Source organism: Lagopus muta, chromosome 15 (genome assembly GCF_023343835.1).
Source record: "Lagopus muta isolate bLagMut1 chromosome 15, bLagMut1 primary, whole genome shotgun sequence".
NCBI lineage: Eukaryota > Metazoa > Chordata > Aves > Galliformes > Phasianidae > Lagopus > Lagopus muta.
Window position 1 is genome coordinate 11,258,990 of NC_064447.1, and position 19,171 is coordinate 11,278,160.

A 19,171-nucleotide genomic window follows, 5' to 3' on the forward strand; every position below is an offset into this window, starting at 1 on the left:
GGACCCCGAAATCGGGACCCCCCCTGCATCACGGCCAGCTGCTTCAGGCACAGTCCGGCCCCATCCCGCAGTGGCCCCGCGCGCCCACACGCTTCCTTCTCCCTCGCACCGCCCCGCTGTCCCCACGCTCCCCTGAGGCCGTGACGCCGCCGAACTTGTCCCGAAGCCCGACCCCATCACCCCACCCGCCCGGGGCCGCTGCTCGGGGCGCTGTTGGGGCAGCGGAGGCCGCGGGGTGGCGCCGCGGGGTCGCTCAGCTCCGCTCCGTTCCGCTCCGTTCCGCTCCGCCCCGGCCCCGCACGCAGCGCACCGCACCGCACCGCCGGGGCTGCGCCGGGTGAGTACCTTCCGAGGGGGGCAGCGGGACGGCGGGGCGCCTTGCTTCTTTATGATCATTATTTGTCATTTATTTCATCGGTGTTTTTGGAGTGGGGGGTTTAGCATCGCCGGGACATCCTACCCCCAATTCCTCCGCGCAAACGCGGGTCCCTCGCTAGTCCCCGCTGTTGTCTCCGGGATGGAGTCTTCGGGACCCCGTTGCGATAGGGACGTTTAGACGCCGTCTTCGGGAGAGGAGGGCAGGCGAGAGTCTAGGCTTGCCTGGTTGCCACTGGAGACCAAACCTGCCCTGCGAGCCGCGCCGGGCACAGGAGGGCTGCACCATGGGACGCAGCACCTTGGCACCATCATCCTAACGTGCACTCTTGGGACCCCTCTGCCCTTCGAGCCCTCTGTCCCACTTCCTGCCCGGCTGGATCCGTCCTCCACCCACCACTTGGGTGCTTTGTGCTTTCACCATGCCCTTTGGGATCCTGCCCCTGTTGGGGTTGTGCTCATTGGTGCTGCACTCACATTACTGTGTCTGCATGCAGCTGCTTGGCACCGTGGTGGCATCCCTAAGCCTTGGCAGATAATCTGGGGACACTGCGCTTCGCGGCAGGCTGGTGAGGTTTCTTGCTGAGTTATAACTTTAGCAGAGAAAACTCAGGGGAGGTTTCTACTTGCCGGGGAAGTGCTTATTTTCTGTGCTCTCCAGGATCAGTTAATTATCACTAGAAAAAAATATATATTGCCAAGGTCTCATAATTAGGCTGCCTGCTGTGACTCGGCTGCTTGGAAGGCAGTGGAAAGCAAGCTCTCTTTGTGAAATGTTTTTTGGATGTGTGAATAGAGCTGCACAGGCAGAAGGCGGTCACTGGGACTTGGTACTGGAGAGCTGGAGCACGTCTGTGGCTCAAAAGACCCTGCAAAAGGAGGATAAAAATAAAAAGCAAGGAAAAAAAGGGAGCTGCTTCAAGGCCTCCTCCTGCAGGTCCCAAATCATTGTGATCTGGTTGTGAAGTTGTTGTTGCCTATAGGAATGGCTGGCTGTTTGCTGTCCCATTGGAGCAGCCCTGGGTTGGGCTCCGGGTGCCATCGTGGAGAGGTGCTGCTAATAATAACACCATAAGGAGTTTACCCACACTGATCCGGCTCAGGACAGCAGTGGGCTGGAGCTGACATTACCAGCCTGGCCCCAGATTAGACAGATAAAAACTCACACAATAACGAGCCGTGCTGCAAAGCAGAGATTGGGTGCTGCCTTTTGGGGAGGGGGTGCAGGGGTTCTCCATGGAGGGTGTGGGCAGCGGCGCTGGGCTGCAGGGAGGGGATCTGCAGAGGTTTGCAGCCAGGCTGAGTGTGCCAGCACCGGGCTGTTCTCATTTCCTCTGCTCTCTGAGTTCTAATTTGTTCCACATTGCAGTGCTGGGGCGGCCTCTCCCTCCCCACAGCATCCAGGCTGCAGCCGTTCTCGCTGTACTGAGGCTGTGAGTCTGCGTGGTTTCCATTAGAAAAAAAAAACAAAAAAACAAAAAAAAAAACATTTAAAAACAAAAGGGAAATTTTTCAAACAGGGCTCTGTGCAAATAACCTTTCTGGGATGGTCACAGCTGGAACCTCGCTGGCCATCCATGATGTGCACACGTGGGCAGCGCCGTGCAGAGCTGAGATGGGATGAGCCCTGGGGACGTCGCTATAATAGCGACCAAGTGCTGTAATAGCAGTGGTGACCTGGTGGCTACAGATGGATGGGTCCAATCCCATCCCCCAGGCGGGAGGAGGGATCCAGTTTGGGCCTGGGCTGATTAAAGAGCTCAGCACCAGGAAGACATTCCTGCCACCGACGTGGCGGGTGGAAAATAGAGCCTGATGAGCAGAAGTGGTTCCACCCCCTGACATGCAGAGAGCCAGCCCCCTTGGAGTATGGCTTGGTGAGGGGTTTGAGTTAGGAGAGGTGATACTCCTGCCAAAATCTGCACTCCGTGGTATTAAAAAAGTCACTCCAGTCCGGTGTTTAGAGGTGGCATTACCCAGCATCAAGAAAGCCCACACGAAATACACCCGATCTATTTGAAAGGCTGTTATCAGAGCAGATCTCACTGCTGGGCACTGCTGCCTACCGCCCTGCCTCAAAGCATTTCGGTGCTTTGATCGCTTGTTTGGGAGCAGATAGAAATGGTTTTTGGGAAATCTATGGCTCACACAGTGCTCATAGCTTGGACAAAGCTGGGCAAACAAAACGCATCCCAACGACGGCAGGCTGCGAAAGGGAAATCTTTCTGCTCCCAAAAATAACAAGAGGAGCTTGGAGTGTTTTCCTGTCCCTGACGTGTTGGGGTGAGCACAGCCTGTGTCCTGCAGGAGCTGCTGGGGCTGTGTGTCTGTCTGCCTTTCTGAGAACTGGGAGTTTTCACATTAATGACAATTTGCTCGGGAAAAACAGACAGAAAGTTCATTAGCTGTATGAATACGTTGTATCTCATTGTAGAAAGGCTTTGGTTGGAAGGGACCAGTCCTTGCCCCATGGTGTGGCACTGTCAGATCTGGATTTGGGCTGGCAGCAACCAAAAGGAGCTCCTACATCTGGCTGGGAGAGGGGTGCAGAAAGCACCCTACAGCCGAGGATGAGAGCAACCCCTGCTCTGCCCACTTCTCATCAGTTCAGGATAGATGGGGCTCAATTAAGGCATCCAAACACTCTCGCAGGGAAGAAAATAGGTGGTAGCCAACAGCTCATTAATTGCACGGAGCAAAGCATGACAGGAATCAATGTCTGGCAGCCGAAGCCAGACACGCTGGAAAGAAGGCATAAATATTTAAGCAGCGGGAGTGATTAATCACAGCAGCAAAGGAAGGTGGGGGGGTGCCCAGGCCCTCTTGGTGTTGTGCATCCCAACCAGCACCTGGCAGAGGGCTCTCCCATAGCCCACTGCTGGGCTGAATTGAACCCACTCCCAGCTCCTGGCTGGGGAATTTAATGGAGTGGTGCTTTAGTCTTGAATTGCCATGGGCTCTTTTCTGCTGCTTTATCTCATGCCCTCCTGTCTACTTCTGATAACACCCATGAAATCACACTGCAGGTGCAGCTTCTCCCTCGCGTATTTGGTTCCTGCTGGTCCCACTCCTGCATATCTGCACTAAGGAAAGTGAGGGGATGCTGTTTGGTGGCACTCCTCAATCTTCAGCAAAACACACCAAGATCCTGGGCCAAGGTCCAGGAGAAATAAATCCTGATTGGCGTATGATTGGGCTCTGGCTGCAGAACCCATTGTGTATCCATGGGTGTCTCCAGGGATGCACGGGCTTGGGGAAAGCAGTGAGATCAGCAGCAAGCCTGTAACCTCCATTTCCTCTACACTATCCCTTTCTGATCTCATTTCTCCTCCTTGCACTATTCTCTCCCTGCCCTCTTTGCTGTCCATGCCTGGGTTTCCTCCAGCACTCTTCCTGCTGAGATGGGTCCTGAGCTTGGAGCTGGGCTGAGATATCCCACCCATGGGTGATGGGTATCTGCCACACTGTGGATGCTGCATCCTTCCTGCAGCCCTCACCAGTTGCTTTGAAGGAAGGAGGAATAAAACTGTTGCGGCTCCAGGTGGGTCAGCAGTGCTGCACATCATTGGTGGTGCATGGCATCTCTGAGCCCCCAAAGCAGAAGAGGGCACTGCAGTGGCTCTGAGCAGCCCGTAACCTCTCCTCCTCTTCCTCCTACAGACAGATGTGTGCTGGGACCATGTGTGCTGGGGGAATGCCCATGCTGAGGAAGAGGACGGATGGAAGGACGGCGAGCCCGTGAGAAGGATGGCGAGGTAAGGGCAGCAGGAGGAGCAGGACCACTGCGATGTCTGCCTGGTGGATGGACCATGTGTTTGTCACAGCACTGTAGAATGAGCACAGAATGAGCTGGCTTGAGTGTGATGTCCCACGAGAGCAGGGAGACGTGCAGCCACCCCAGGCTGGGGGCAGGCAGGGGTTGTGCAGGTGGGCTGGTCTTGATGGGGCTCACCTCACTGCTGCTCCGGCTGCTGAGCAGATGAGCAACCAAAGGGTTTGTCTCAGTCTGGGCTTTGTGTTTTTCCAAGCACTTGCTCTGTGAAAAGCCTCTGCCGCTGCTCTCTGCAGGTGCTGTGTCTGATAGAAAGAAAATAGCAGTGCTATAAATACCGAATTGAAAGAAGCAGCAACCTGCCTGCCATGTGGGCATGGAGGAGTGACCTCACGGCAGCAGATGTTGCAAGGTTTCCCTCTGTGCCGTGGGTAATGCAGAGCAGAGGAGATTAAATCTGCCCACCTGACCCAGTGGCTCAGTGGCAAAGATTTATCTCCTGCATCCTTGTTCGCAGCGGTTTCTGCATGCAGCAGTTGGGGTTTTGGGGGTACCCTGTCCTGCTCCCAAGTGGGATCTGCCTCAGCACCCATTGACATGAAGGGGCAACCCAGGCAGGAGCAGCCTCTGACACAAAGGAGCTGCAGCTCCAGCCTTGTCCCTGCTTAGTTTCCCCAGTTACAAGGGGGGGCAGAAGGTTGTGAGATGTCCCTGGGGTGAGAGGGGTGACCAGAGGTGCAGCAGCCTCCCAGGCTCGTCCTGCAGCCGTGGAACTCACTGGTGCCTCAGTTTCCCCATCTGCAGCATTCCAGGCTCTCCTGGCCCCGGGAGATCCCCGCCCTGCAGAAATCCTTTGTGCACAGAAGCGAGGCTGTTCCCAGTGGGAAGGTGACCTCTTCCATTAGCAGCAGGGACGCTTTTTCTTCCCGAATTAGATGGCAGCGTGGAGGCTGTCCAGGGTTGGCATCACTGCTGACAGTGCTGGAGCTGCACCGAGCTGGGTCCTGCTGAGCACACACAGAGCCACCCACATCCCCAGCCATGTGCTTTTCCCAGTGGAGGTGGACAACAAACACACATTTCAGGCACTGTGCTTGGCGATGCCGCCGTGTGCTTTAACGTCCTCTGCAAACCGGCAGCAGGATTTGCCAGAGCAAGGACGTTTATGGAAAGGCCAATTAGAGCCTGTTTTCACCCTGTGCCTCTCAGTGAGCAGAAGCGTTTAGCAGCGACCTCCGAGTAATTCAATTTGCACTCGAGCTTTCTGTTTCACCTCTAAAAAATGGGATTGCTCCACCAACTCGTTAGAGAAAGTGGCTCCGAGGCGCTGGCTCCCACCCAGGCTGGGCTCTGCAGGTCCCACTTTGCTGCTGGGCTCTGCTCTCCTCCCAGCGCAGATGTGCTTAGGCAGGAGGGACCTCACAGTGCACACGGCAGAAATCAACCTCCCCGGGACAAATCCGTGCTGCAGTGTCTGTGTGGTGCAGAGGAGCTGCACCAGGGGAACCTCCATCCCGTGCTGCTGCCTCTGGAAGCCTCAGCATCACCTCCCCGGCTCATCCCTGTCCCTCGGGGGGTGGCTGCCACACTCACCCCTGATCTCTCCCTATCCCTGTTCCCAGCTGCCACCCGTGACGACGTCCCACGCGATGTTCTATGGGTCCTCCTCCACCATGGCTCCACCATCCAAGAGCCGGCTGAAGCGCCAGAGCCGCCTCTTCTCCCAGGTCCTGTACAGGACGCTGAGCTACAAGGACCGCAGCTCCACCTCCGCCTTCCCAGACGGGGATGACCCAGCTGAGCTCTCCACTCAACTTTCGGCTCCCGGCATCCTGAAGATTTTTGGAGGCAACATCTGTGTGGGCACCAACTACAAGAGCGTTCTGGCCACAGGCAGCTCGGGGGCACTGGAGCTGGTGAAGGAGGCTCTGGAGCGCTATGGGCTGAGCCAGCTGAATGCTGGGCAGTACGCACTGTGCGACGTCATCGGGAGGTTCGAGGGACCCGAGAAGCGGTGGCAGACTGAGGGGCTGAGGGTTCTTGGGGACCATGAGAAGCCGCTGCTCATCCAGGACCTTTGGAAGCCCCGGGAGGGATTCTCAAGGCGGCTGGAGCTGCGGCGGCGGGCGGAGGTGGAGGAGATGGCAGCCAGGGATGTGGATACCACCACTGCAGGTCAGGGGCAGCGGTTTGGGGGTGTTTGTGTTGGGGTGGTGGTGGGGGCAGGAGCTGTGTTTTGGTTGCAGTGCTCTTAGCGCTTCCCTCCATGGGGAATTTGGGACCCCAGCTGGATGCCCACTTGCGGCATAGAATCTTTAAGGCTGGAAAAGAGCTTCAAGATCACCAACCCCAATCCATCCCAGCATGACACCAAACCACATCCCTCAGTGCCACATCTCTGTGGTTCTGGAACACCTCCAGTGATCCCAGTGACCCCACCACTCCCAGGGCAGCAGTGCCAGTGCTCCTTGAGAGAAGAAATTTTTCCCTGTTATCCAACCTGAGCATCCCCTGGCACAACTTGAGGCCATCACTCCTCATCCTTTTAGGTGCAAGGAGCTGCTGCAGTGCTCCTGGGGGTCAGGGATGAGGCACAGAGGTGGGTGCCCCTCTCCTCTCCAGTAGGGATCAGGGCAATGCTAAGTGCTTTGCAAGGGCGCTGGCTCTAAAGAAAGAAAAAAACAGTTTTTAAATAGAAAACAGGGCAAGACCTAAGTGCTAAACTCACAGTCAGATGTGGCTGCATGTGGTGGGAGAGCTGTGCCACGGCTCTTCAGAGGCTGCCAGCATGAGCCCAAGGTGACATCAGCTCCGGATGACACCAACCATTGTCCCAGCTGGGACAGGGCCGGCAGCACTCACACCTCAACCCAGGCACTGTGAGAAGGGCACTGCCCTCATTTCTCATGTTTTTATTTTTTTAAAACCTTTTCTGCAGCCAGTCAGGCTTTTCTGAGACGAAGACCCCCAGCCACAATTATTCATGCTATCTGCTTGGCAGATGTACTACTAAAACCTCACTTCTGCTGCTGTCCCATTCAGCTGGGCCCATCCCCAGCCTCCCCACCCCATGCTGGTGGTGCTGCTCCAAGCACACAAAGCATCTGCTCCCCTCTCCTCAGCAGCACCTCAAAGAGAAATGTGGCTCCTGGTGCAGTGGGGACCATGAGTGCTACCAGCAGGGTCACCCTGCCACCACTCCTGTGTCCCTTTGCCATGAGCTGAGCATCAGCTGTGTGCCTGGGGCAGCAGGGCGCTGGCATGGAAAATGTGGCTTCTGTGCAAAACTAAAAGGAGAGGCAGCTGGAGGCTGTCTGGGAGGAAAGCAGATTGGGAGCCACAGGGAAATAGCTGTAGGTAACTGCCCCCACGCAGGGCATCGCAATGGGACACTGCTGCTAAGCCAGGGGAAAGGCCCCACAACCACAAGCCCACAAGTGAGGAAGCAAATGGCTTAAGAGTTTTATCTGCTCGGTTACCCATTATCCTAATTAGTTTATTAGCTGCTTCCCAGGGGGGAGGGAGGTGTGCGCTCCTGGCACCACTCCTCAGCAGTGCAGGTGGAGCAGCTCTGTGGGAAACGAGGCTTCACTCAGCCCTGCTCCTTTTGAGGAGCGATGTGGGGCAGCTGGGGGCAGAGCACCACAAAGTAGGGATGCATTCAGCTCCTCCCAGGCACCCCATTGCGTGCTGTTCCCTGTGCTGGTTGGGTTTCCCTGTGAAGCTGCAGACCGAACCATGTGCTGTGCAAACCATGGGAGTGAAACCTCTTCCCTTCCAACACGCTCTGTTGGTACCACTGAGGCACACCTTGGCACAGCTGCAGCCAGGGAATGTTCCCTACAGGGGCTGCTCAGCAATTCACATCAGAAAGGGCGTTTGCCCCAAATTAGAAACAAATCTCTCCTGCATCCCTTGCAGTTATTTATGAGCTGATTCATTTCCCAACCAGGAGCAGGGCACCTCTTCCCTGGGCTGAAAAAAGAGGCAGAACCCGTGGAGATCCCATGCAGCAAACCCAGCAGGTTTACCCCAGGATGTGGGGTGGGTTTGGGGACAGCCAGGCAGGAGAAGGCACTGCTAAAGGACTGGAGGCATACCTTGGCTAATGGATGGACTTTGTTTCATTCAGGAAAAGAACTGTTTATATTTCCAGCACAGCTCTGGGTTTGCGGGGGAGTCGGTGACGGAGGCTCTATGGGCAGTGAAAACACAGCTTTTTCCTCAGTGGGTTTCCTATGCAAAGCTAACACAGTACAGACTGCCCTCAGATAAGGGAGCAGTGATGGCAGGGGGACCCCGAGCACCCTGGCTTGAGGAGCTGCACCAGAGCTGCCCCGTTTCCCTGTTTGGGGCCAGGCAGTGGGGTGACACGGTGCGCCCTCAGAGCTCTGCTCCCACACTCGTGGCATCCCTGCATTTCACATCTGCGGTGCAGTGTGATGGACCCCACTGCCTTTTAAAGGGGGCGTGGGGAGGGTCTGTCCCCCTCTTGGCAGTGGCTGCAGGCCGTGCTGTGCCCTAATCCCACAGCAAGCCAACACCGGGTGCTATTTTCTCCTCCCCCCCTCCCCATCCCTACCATTTTCCCACCAAAGGAGCGCTCGATTTAAAACAAACAAAAATGTATTTTGGTGCATGCAGCCCATTCCTCACCAAATAAGGCAGACGACAGGTTTGTTTTTGGGCTCTGGCTTACATGTGTCCCTTTAAGCAGCCCCAGACTCTGTGCATTGCCGTCCCCAAATCCCTCTGGCTGTCCCCAGGCCCTCCATTCTGCCGTTCTGTAATGCAGAGGTACGAGCTCCGACTCTACAACTTCATCCTATCGCTGCTGCAGAGCCAGAGCGCTGTGGGGGGGATCCCATAGGAACTCCCCTATGGGTTTGGGGACGCTGCTGCCTTAGGGCTCTCTGCTCATTCGCTCCAAATCCCATTCGTCTTGCAGCCAGCGCTGCTCGGGGGAAGGTGCTGAGCGCTGGGTCCTGCGGCGGCTCTGCGGCTCGCAGCTCCCTGCCTGCCTCCCTGGGGGCTGGGGGGCCTCTCAGCGCCGCTCGCCGCCAGCAGGCAGCATCCAGGCTCTTATTTTTCCGTGTTTTTTTTTCCTTTTTTCTTCCCCCCCCCCTCCTCTAAAAAATTCAGCTTGTTTTCTCTCCAGCCCCGCTTTCCACCGGCAGCGCAGGGGATGCTGTGGATGCGGAGCTCCCCGGTTGCCCCGCGGTCAGTGGGGACATGGGGGAGGGGGGAAGGGACGGGCTGCGGGTCCCTCTTTTTGCTATCGAAGGGGCACAAAACTCCCCTCTCTTGGGGGACATCGCCCCGGGGGATGGGGGTTCGCTCCGACGCCGCCTCCCATTCCCCACCGCGGCGGGTTTCGGGATGCTGCCGGTCCAGCATCGGAGCTGAGCGCAGCGCATCTCTCCCCCCGCAGGCATCAACGCCCAAGCGAGGAAGCTGCAGCGGCACCGGGCGCGGGGGGCCATGCGGGTGCTGGCGGGCGCTAAGCGGCTCGGCACCCCCCCGGCCCTGCGGCGCAGCCTCAGCGAGAGCAGCCTGGGCCGCCCCCGGGACGAGGAGCTCCGGCGGCACTGCCCCGCGCTGCGCGGCCCCGAGGAGCGGAGCGGGAGCAGCATGCGGTATTCCCTCTACCACTCCCCGCACCTCCTGCTCCTGCAGGGCTACAGCCAGCAGCATGTAAGCACCGCGCAGCTCTCGCCGCCCCGCCAACCTTTCTTCTTTTCTTTTTTTTTTGTTGCTCCTAAAGCTTATGGGGATGGGGAGCTTTATGCATGGCCGGTGTTTCCTGGGGGAGGGGCGGGGTTGGGGTGAAAGAGCATCCTTAGGAAAATGAGTTTGTGTGGGGTTGGAGTGTGCAATCCGTCCTGCCCGGCTGCGGTGCAGGCTGGGGATGTGGCTGCAGGGCTGGAGGAGAGACGCCTCAGAAAAGCCCCACGGCAGAGTCCCTGCCCCGGTGCAATGCAGAGCCTGTTCTGCAGGATGGTGCCGAGCGCTGCCCCGTCCCCGTCTGGCTGCCTCCGGTAAATGTAATGGGAGGTGGTACGAGACAGCGCGTCTGGGAGCGCTGGCACTGGGAGAACTGGAAAGGACTGGGACGGCTCTTTTGGTTAATGGTTGCTTTGTCCAGGTGGAATATCTGGCTGGTCCGAGATTTCCAGCTCTGTCCCAAAGTGACACCAGCACTGCAGCTCTCCTCTGTCTGTGCTAATGCAGCTGGGGAAACTGAGGCACCGGCGTGCAGGCAGACAGGGGCAGCCCCCCCAGCCTGCTTGGTGGCCATCGCTGCAGCTGGGAGGAGGGCTCCTTCTGCCCAGAGCAGCCCCATCTGTTACATGCCTGGAGTTACGGTGCCCATTTGCTGGGCTCGCTGCTCTGCCCGTTTGCACATCTGGGTGCAGAAGCAGCAGGGTGCACACGGGTCCTGGCTGCACTGCCCGTGCTTTTTGTGCTGCGTGAGCTCCCCATCTGTGCAAGGAAAAAAAGAAGAGAGAACCATGGTTCTGCCAAGGCCATGCGTGGGGGTGGCAGGGGGCTGTAGACCCCACTGATTCTGCATGCCCCCCCCTCACAGGACAGCCTGGTGTACCTGCTGAACCGCGAGCAGCACACGGTGGGCCAGAGGACGCAGGCGAGCAAACCCAGCATCAGCCTTTCGGCACCGGATGTCTTACCCCTGCACTGCACCATCAGGAGGCTGCGAGCATCGTGGCACTGCTCGGAGGAGAAGTTGGTGCTGGAGCCCATCGCCGGTGCCAGCGTCTCCGTTAACTTCTCCGCGGTGACCCGGACCGTTGTGCTGCGGCACGGGGACCTGCTGTCCCTCGGGCTCTATTACCTGCTGCTCTACAAGGACCCCACGAAGGCACAACCGCTGCCGGCACAGACCCTGCTGAGGCTGCGGGCCCTGCACCCTGATGGCCCCTCTGTATGTGGGACGTGCGGCAGCCTGCTGAAAGAGCAGGGGGGGCTCGATGCCAACCGACAGAGCCCTGAGCCCAGCGACGGTCCCAGGGCTCCCCGCAGGAGGCTGCAGCTGGAGTTTGAGCCAGAGGTCGAGGATGTGCTGCTGCGGCGCATCATGACGCTGATCGAGCCGGGGGGAGATGACCACAAGCTGACGCCTGCCTTTCTGCTGTGCCTCTGCATCCAGCACTCGGCCACCAGCTTCCAGCCTGGGGACTTCGGGCAGCTGCTGCTCAAAGCGGCCAAAATGATCCAGAGGATGGTGTGGGTCAGTTGGCACTGGGGGGGTGGGGACAGCGGGGATCCCCTCGGCTCCCACCCTGGTCCCCATGTGCAGCAATGCCAGCAGTCACCATCTGTGCTCTCTCTTTCTCTCCCTGCCCAGGAGCGCACACGGGAGCTGGCTGAGAAGCAATCCCAGCAGTAAGTGCCACCCTTCTTTCTTTGCCCCAAAACTGGGAGAATCCAGCCCAATTCTCCCTCCCACCCAGCTGTGCCCACCCAGCTGCCAGCACAGATGCACATGGCATTTCCCTGCTAAATCCCATGAATTTTTATCTATCCTCATTTTGCCACTGGCCCCACTGCCAGTCCCAAATTCCAGGCTCCAAAGCAGCATCTGGAGAAACCATCAGTGCTTTTGCTGAGGTCTCCTTAAGGGCAACCTCCCAGCCCTTCGCTACAGCGGGAAAAAGTGCTTCAGCCATTAAGAAACCTCCCAGCTGCTTTCTATTTGTTTTGTTTTATTTTGGAATGGCCCAGTGCTGGGCAGGCTGAGTTTAACCACCAGACCTGGCAGCAACAGCAGCACAGATCTGTTGGGGAGATCTGCTCTGCAGCAATTCCTGCAGATGGGTTGGATCCATCATTGGGGTACCTCAGTGGTGCCAACAAAACCTATCCTGCAGAGCAGGATCTCCCAGCTTGCTGCTTGCACAGGGCTTTCCTAAAGCTCAGCAGTGGGATGCAAAAGCTCTCTGCTGCTTTTTAGGTTGGTTTCACCCCAAATCCCTCAGTGATGAGCAGTGATGCTGCAATGTCTGCTCTGTCCCCCCCCAGCCAGGACCCTGCTGCCCTGTCGTGTTTCACCATTGCGGACCTGCTGCCAGACCTGCAGCACATCCTCTTCTGGATGTCCAACGCCATTGAGGTGCTCTACTTCGTCCAGCAGAAGTCCCCCACCTACATCCAGAGCATGGAGGAGGAGATGGATGTCAAAGGTAGTGGCTTGGGGCTGCTGCTCGCTCCATGGCTCCCCTCGACCCTGCTGATCCCTGCCTGCATGCAGTGCTTGGTGCCCTTGAGATGAAAGGGAAAAAGGGGAAAAGGAGGAAATCAGCTTCCAAGTCCAATTTCATCCTGTTTGGGGATGTCATGCTGCTGAAGTCAACCTGGGAGAGTCAGTAACCCCACCTTAGGGGAACATGGGGTGCGGTGACCTGCAGGGTCTGGGGCTGCATGGGTACCCGCAGCCATTAGATGGCCCCGCCAGGTTTGCTGCCTGATTTCTCCCTCCATCCCTTAGGCTCCAAGGAGTCTCTGTTCTCCTCGACCATCACAGCCAGCGAGGAGGCGATGACGGTGCTGGAGGAGGTGATCATGTACACATTCCAGCAGTGTGTCTATTACATCTCCAAGGTACGCAGTGCCCAGGGGCACCGCCGCCAACGTGAGCATCCCCAGCAGTTCTGCAGGAGTTGTTCAGCTTCTGCAACACCGAGATGTTTTCCTTCGGGCTGAAGTGCCTCGCTTTTGGGCGCAGCCCAGGAAAAGTATTGGATGACCGTGGTGTGCTTCCCTGCTTGGGAGGAGGTGTTGGGGAGAACATAATGCTGCGATTCAGGGCACGATGGAAAGCAGCCCCAGGGCTGGTGGGGAACAGAGCAGGCAGTGTGTGGCCAGAGAAAGGTGTCTGTGTGCAGGGATGCTCCGTGCTCGCCTCTCCCTCATCCTCACCCCAGCAGTGATGGGTGTAAGGTGCTGCTCTCCTACCCAGGCTCCTGCACAAGTAAACAAACGGGCCGGGTTCTGTTCAGCTCAGCTCCTTCTGCTTCCTGCAGTGTCTGTACATCTCGCTGCCAGCCCTGCTGGAGTGCAACCCCTTCCAGAATGAGAGCCATGAGGGCTGGCGGGCGGCCCCACCGCTGCCCGAGGAGCTGCGCCGCGTGGTGCTCATCTACCAGGCAGCCCTGGACCTGCTCCGGCAGTATGAGGTGCACCCTGAGATCACCTCCCAGATGTTTGCCTACCTCTTCTTCTTCTCCAACACGCTACTCTTCAACCAGCTCCTGGATAAGGGTCAGTCCCTGTCCTCCTCTTGGTTCTCCCTCATTGGGCTGATGCTGGGAATAGACCTTCTGAGACCCCCCCGTCCTTCCCGGTGCCCCCCTGGGGAGAGGGGCTTTGAGCAGCTGGAGGTGGGCAGGTTCCACACTGGTATGGGGAAGCCAAGCACAAACCTGGCTGCTGAGCCCATGTCTTTTCTTTCCCAAGTGCTCCATCCCCAGCATCCTGCTTGTTTCACATCTCATGGCTTTGGCTTTTGCTGTGCCAATTTGCTACCAGGCTCTTATTGAGCTGTTTCCAAGCACAGTTCCCCTGTACCCATAGAGCAGACACAGGTGCTCCCTCCAAGGTTCCCATTTCCAGGAGGGTTTTAATCCCAAACCCAAATCCAAACACATCTCCAACCCCAACCCCATCCTCATCTTCAACTCTAACCCCATTCTCATTCTCATACCCAAACCCATCTTCAACCCCATTCTCATTCTCATCCTCATCCCCAAACCTAAACTCATAATCAACTCCAGCTGTATCTGCATCCCCATCTCCAAACCCATCCTTGAACCCACCCCTACCCTCATTGTCAACCCCAACCCCAACCCTTTTCAGTCTGAAAGCAGTTTGCTCCACAGAGAGCTTCTCACTAATGAACCATTGCATCCTGCCTTGTAATTGAGGAGCAGGATGGTGCTCGTTAACCCTAATTATCACTAACATCCCTGCCTCATGGCAGTCTCCTTGCCCCAGCCACAATTACTGCCAGGCAAGGTTCTGCCACTGAGTCACAGCCACTGGGGACATTAATGTGGGGACATATGTGGGGATTTGTTCTGTAGGGCAGCCCTATCCTACGCTCTCTGGCTGAATGTGGGGGTTCCATTGCCCAACCTGTGCTGTGCCCCACAGGCTCCTCTCTTGGCTGCTTCCATTGGTCGCAGGGCGTGAAGCTGCGAGCCAGCATGCGGCTGCTGCTGGAGTGGCTGCGTGGAGCCGGCTTTGAGCAGCTCTCCCAGCAGTTCTTTGCTAAACTCACCAGCGTGGCCAACCTGGTGGCCATGCCCGGCTCCCAGCTGCTGCAGGTGAGGTGCTGGCCGTGTTGGGTTTGGGATGGAGGTGATGGGATGGTATTCAGCCCCCTGTGCTGTCTCTTTGCCCAGATGACGTGGCCAACCCTGAGAGCTGAGTTCCCAGCGCTGAGCCCTGCGCAGCTGCATCGGGTGCTGAGCCAGTGCCAGGTGGCCATGGAGGTGGGCAATGTGGCAGCATGGCAGCCCTGGGGTGAGGAGAGCACGGCCGCCTTCCAGCCTGGTGAGCCCCCTGCCTTGCATGCTGCTGTCACCCAAAAGCTTTTATGGATCAACCAAACGGGCAGCGCCCTTCAAACTGCAAGGGTCTTGTGGGTAACTGCGGTCATCAGGGGTAACCGTAGTTGTATGGCACTGGGATGTGAAGGATGCAAGTGTGCTCAGTGCCCTGCGTACCCAAGTGATGCTGCTTGGAGGCACAGTGGGGCTGTGGGGCAGGATCTGCCTGCCCTGCCATCTCCCTTTCTCTGCCCTGCAGACGCAGTGCTGGAGTCTTTTGACAACCACCCTCCCATCGTCCTGCCCAGCGCGGGCTTCAAGGTGGACCTGGAGGTGGAGACGTTGGATGACAACATCTACCGGCACCTCCTCTATGTCCGCCACTTCCTCTGGAGCCTGCAGAGCAAGAGCCCCCAGGGCAGCGAGGGGCCATGCTCAGCCCCTCCAAAGGTCAGGGAACCTTTCTTTTCACAAGGAGCAGTCAGGTGTTGCAACAAGGGAGTGGTGGGGTCACCATCCTTGGTGGTGTTCCGGAACCGCGTGGATGTGGCACTGAATTGGTTTGGTGTCATGGTCGGGTTGGTCTTGGGGATCTTGGAGGTCTTTTCCCACCAGGAGTCTCCTCCTGTGCTGGGGATGCTCAAAGCCACCACAGCCACCAACCTGAGCAGCGCACAAACTGCTCAGGTTTCGATGGCAGGGTGATGGGGGGCACCTATGGGGTGGCAGCTGCTTACCTAGGTTCCCACTTTTCTCCTTTCTAAGAGCGAGCCACCAATCGTGCCAGAAGTGCTGGAAGTGACTCCAAGCCTGGTTATGACCCCAGGGAGCACTGTTCCCCCATCGGGCCGCTGCACCCCTGGGGGCTGCCCCAACCTGGAGGCGGATGAGCCCCCCCCGCTCACCTCCACCACCAATGGGTGCCCCTGCCAGCACACCGCTGGCGAGCAGCAGCTCCAGGAGAAGCTCCAGCAGCTGCAGCTGGGCAGAGGCCCGGCCCCCCCGGCCCCCTCCTGCCTGCTTACACCCCCCACCACACCCCTGAACTTCGACTCTGCCTGCCCCGAGTCCCCACAGGGCACAACCAAGGGGCTGCAGGACCCGCGGAGGAACGGGATGAGCAGCACCAAAGGCGGCAGCCCTGAAGGTAAGGAGGGCTGACACTGCCTGAAAGGGTGCGGGAAGGGGGGACAGAGCCTGCACGGCCACACTGGGTGCCCATTTCCAGCACACGTGGCTCTTGTGAGGATTTTCAGTGCTTGGGCTCGGGGGGAGCACGTAGAGCGTCTCACCGTTCGCGGTCCCAGAAGGGAAGCAGCCCTAGGGAGAGCCCAGGTTGGCTTTGGTGGGAATTCCTCGATAGAGCTGATGAGGGGCGGTGATGGAGCAGTAACCCGGTGGTCCCCCTGCTGGCAGGCTGCTCGCCGACCCCCTACGACTTCCCCACGCCGGAGTCCTCCAGCCGCAGCTCGGCCACCGACGACTTCTGCTACGTCTTCGTGGTGGAGCTGGAGAGGGGAGCGCTGGGGCTGGGGATGGGGCTGATCGACGGCCTGGTGAGTGCGCAGCAATGGCTCTGCCAGGAGCTGTGGGGGCACGTGTGGCATGGAACGCATAATTACCAAAGCTGATGGCTGTGCATGGAACTGAACAGCTTTAACTGGGGCCAGTGAGGCGCGGAGCAATCTCTAGCAGCTCTGCTGCAGGGTCGCTGCCTGCTATGTCCAGCACAGCTGCCTGCAGCTGGAGGCAGCCAACGGGGGGAGGAAGATGACTCAAGTGAGGGATTTCCTCCATCCTTTGGTGCGTGGCAAAGCCAAGCAGGGCAGCGGGGAGGGATCACAGGTTTCCTGTGTTCTCTCTGCTCGCTCACTGCCTCCTTCCCAGCAGCACACACCGCTGGGCTCCCCGGGCATTTACATCCGCACGCTGATTGAGGGCAGCCCCGCGGCGGCTGATGGCAGGCTGGCCATCGGGGACCGCATCCTGGCCGTCAATGGCACCAGTCTCATCGGGGCCGATTACCAAAGGTGGGTGACACCCTGCTGCTGGGGCTGGGATGTCAGAGATGGGGAAGGCAGGTGCTTGGGGTGGGGTGAAAGAGGGAGCGGGGAGAAAAAGCATAGGAGCGCATTTCAGAGCTGAAGATGAGCCCGGTGTGGCTGCTGCTGTCATCAAGGGGATGATGGAGGTGGAGATGTGTGGATTCAGGATGTGGTCCTTGGTGCACAGATGTAGCACTCATCTCTTCCTGTTGTCGCTCTGCAGTGCTGTGGACCTCATCTGCTCTGGAGGGAAGAAGCTGAGGTTTCTGGTTGCCAAATCAGACATGGAAATAGCCAAAAAAATCATCTCCAGCTCTGCATCCTCTTAACTCTCGCACGAGGTATCAGGGTCTGTCAGCAGGTGCAGCTCTGGTTAGGGTCGAGCTGATGGAGCCCAGGGTGCACAAGGGAGGGCCAGGACTGCACAGCTGCCCTCAATTTGCTTCCCAGCACCTTGCCCTGCACTGCAGCAGATGGAAGGACACACCGGGGTGCTGCACGCTTCTCTCCAGCAGCATAGAGCTCCTCGTACCTCCCCAGCTGATGGCCCCGCATGGCCCTCCTTGCTCAGTCACGAGCGTTCAGGATGCCGTTCCAGTTCTCCTGTTACACTTTCACATTTGCAGGTCAGGTTCAAGACAGCACTGGGATATCAAGGTTGCAGAGCCAGGCCCTGACAGCAGCAGAGTGGGCTGGAAAAGACGCAGGTGCAGGAGCCCACCTCTGTGATGGTAAACACAGCACAAGCACCCAGAGCAGGATCCCAAGCAGGACGCCTTGCCGGGAGCTCCGGTGCCATACCTGACATCAGGTGCCTTTCTGCTGCTGGGTTCCAATCTCACTGCCCCCAGCCGTGCTGCAGGAGGGGATGCAGCTTCAGCCAAGGGCTGACACCACCAGCAGTTCCCTGAGACAGCCTGAGCCCTGAAGAATAGAGCTCTCATCCTTGCACTGGCACTACAGCCCTGGCAGATCCCCAGCCCGGCCCCCAGAGCTGGCCCAGCGGAGTGGGGCATTCACTTTCCCCATGCAGGAGGTGTTGGCACCGTGTCCTGTCCACTCCCTCCTCTTCAGGGCCATTGCAAGGCTGCCCTGTATCCCGCCCAGCTCAGAGCATCTCAGAAGTGCTGCTGCTGCTGGGCTACCAGGTGACGGGATGCAGCACAGGCTGGAAGAAAGTCAGGCTTCAGAGTCCCAGCAGCAGTTCTTTGACCCGCAGCCTGCAGCACGGTGTGGCAGGGCTGCACTGGCAGCTCCACCAGGCGACTGCTTGGTCCCTGCATGCACAGCTTCTAAGTCTTCTGCGTGCTTTTAGCAACATTAAAGGGATAAACCCGACCTGATTTCCGCATATAGAGATATTGAGATCTTGTTTAGCTGAACCCTATTAAAACAGTCTGCCATGAAGCCCTGCATCAAGCCCTGAACTTACAGCAGCATGGTCTAAGCTCCGGCAGCAAATCAGATATTACCATTGCATCTCACAACAACAGCTCTCCGAGGATTGCGATGCTAAAAAGGGGATGCTTAACAGGGTTGGCCTTAATTAAACCTCAGATATTTCACTGCTACAGTTTGCTTTCTGGGCTCAGTCTTGCAGTTGGCAGGAGAGAGATGTCAGAATAATCTGTGCAGGAGAAACACTTCACACACCAGATTTGAGTGCAGCCTGGCCTGACTTCCCTAAGGCAAGACGGACAAAGAACCTTTACTGAGACAGTGCCTTGCTTTTCTGCTGGGCCATGCTCATACCAACCAGCCTCCAGCAGGGACTGGAAGCAGTGTGTCACTCAGCCACTGACTCAGCTCTACTGGGTGAGCAGAGGCTCAGGGCTCCTGGTGACGCTGGTGATTCACTTGACTTTGACTCAGGAGGTGAGCTGGTTCCTGAGCTCTGTAGAGCAGGAAAGGGGCTGCTCAGAGCCCCTGGTAAAATTGCATGCACTCCTTCCTTCTCTCTCTGCCCAAGAACCAGGGCTTCGTGGTGGCCTGGTGTACACTAGCCTGAACTGGAGCTGCACTCTGGCCAATTCAGTCATACCAGAGCAAAATCCTTTGCTCTCTCTGGGGCCTGACTCCCTAAGCACACCTGGAGGCACTGTACGGCCCCAGAGCTTTATGTTACAGTGCAGTGAGGTATTGAAACAAATTGTAAACAAACCCTAGTATTTACTGGTTTGCATGAGGGCTTGCTTTTCCTGGGAGGAGTGGGATGTATTTACTTTTCTGTTTGTTAATACTGTACAGCTCAGATATGTATAATAAACTTCTTGTGCAGATAAAGAGCACAGCATGGCACCTGCTTGACAGGGGGCAGATGAGAAATGCTCTTGGTGTCAACAATAAACTGGATTGATCAATCTCTCTAGGCTCCTGTCTGGTAAATGTCCCTCAGATCTCAATGTGTTTGC

The 19,171-nt window shown here is 57.6% G+C and overlaps 1 protein-coding gene across 5 annotated transcripts; it reads left to right on the top strand.

Annotated features, from left to right (window-relative positions):
* Positions 1-252: 252 nt before the first annotated feature.
* Positions 253-19,130, top strand: RADIL (Rap associating with DIL domain). Of its 5 annotated transcripts, none has more exons than XM_048962147.1 (16): positions 253-337; positions 4,036-4,130; positions 5,770-6,322; positions 9,579-9,841; positions 10,737-11,396; positions 11,514-11,551; positions 12,188-12,348; positions 12,654-12,766; positions 13,189-13,426; positions 14,318-14,490; positions 14,569-14,719; positions 14,975-15,165; positions 15,481-15,862; positions 16,132-16,271; positions 16,606-16,745; positions 16,984-19,130. In XM_048962147.1, the coding sequence occupies exons 2-16, from the start codon at positions 4,095-4,097 to the stop codon at positions 17,087-17,089; spliced, it is 3,345 nt and encodes a 1,114-aa protein (XP_048818104.1). In that variant the 5' UTR covers positions 253-337; positions 4,036-4,094; the 3' UTR covers positions 17,090-19,130. The 5 variants fall into 5 exon arrangements, with proteins under 5 accessions (XP_048818104.1, XP_048818103.1, XP_048818102.1 ...); XM_048962146.1 differs by having other exon boundaries at positions 14,569-15,165; positions 16,984-17,101; positions 17,387-19,083; XM_048962145.1 differs by having other exon boundaries at positions 14,569-15,165; positions 16,984-19,083.
* Positions 19,131-19,171: the final 41 nt, after the last annotated feature.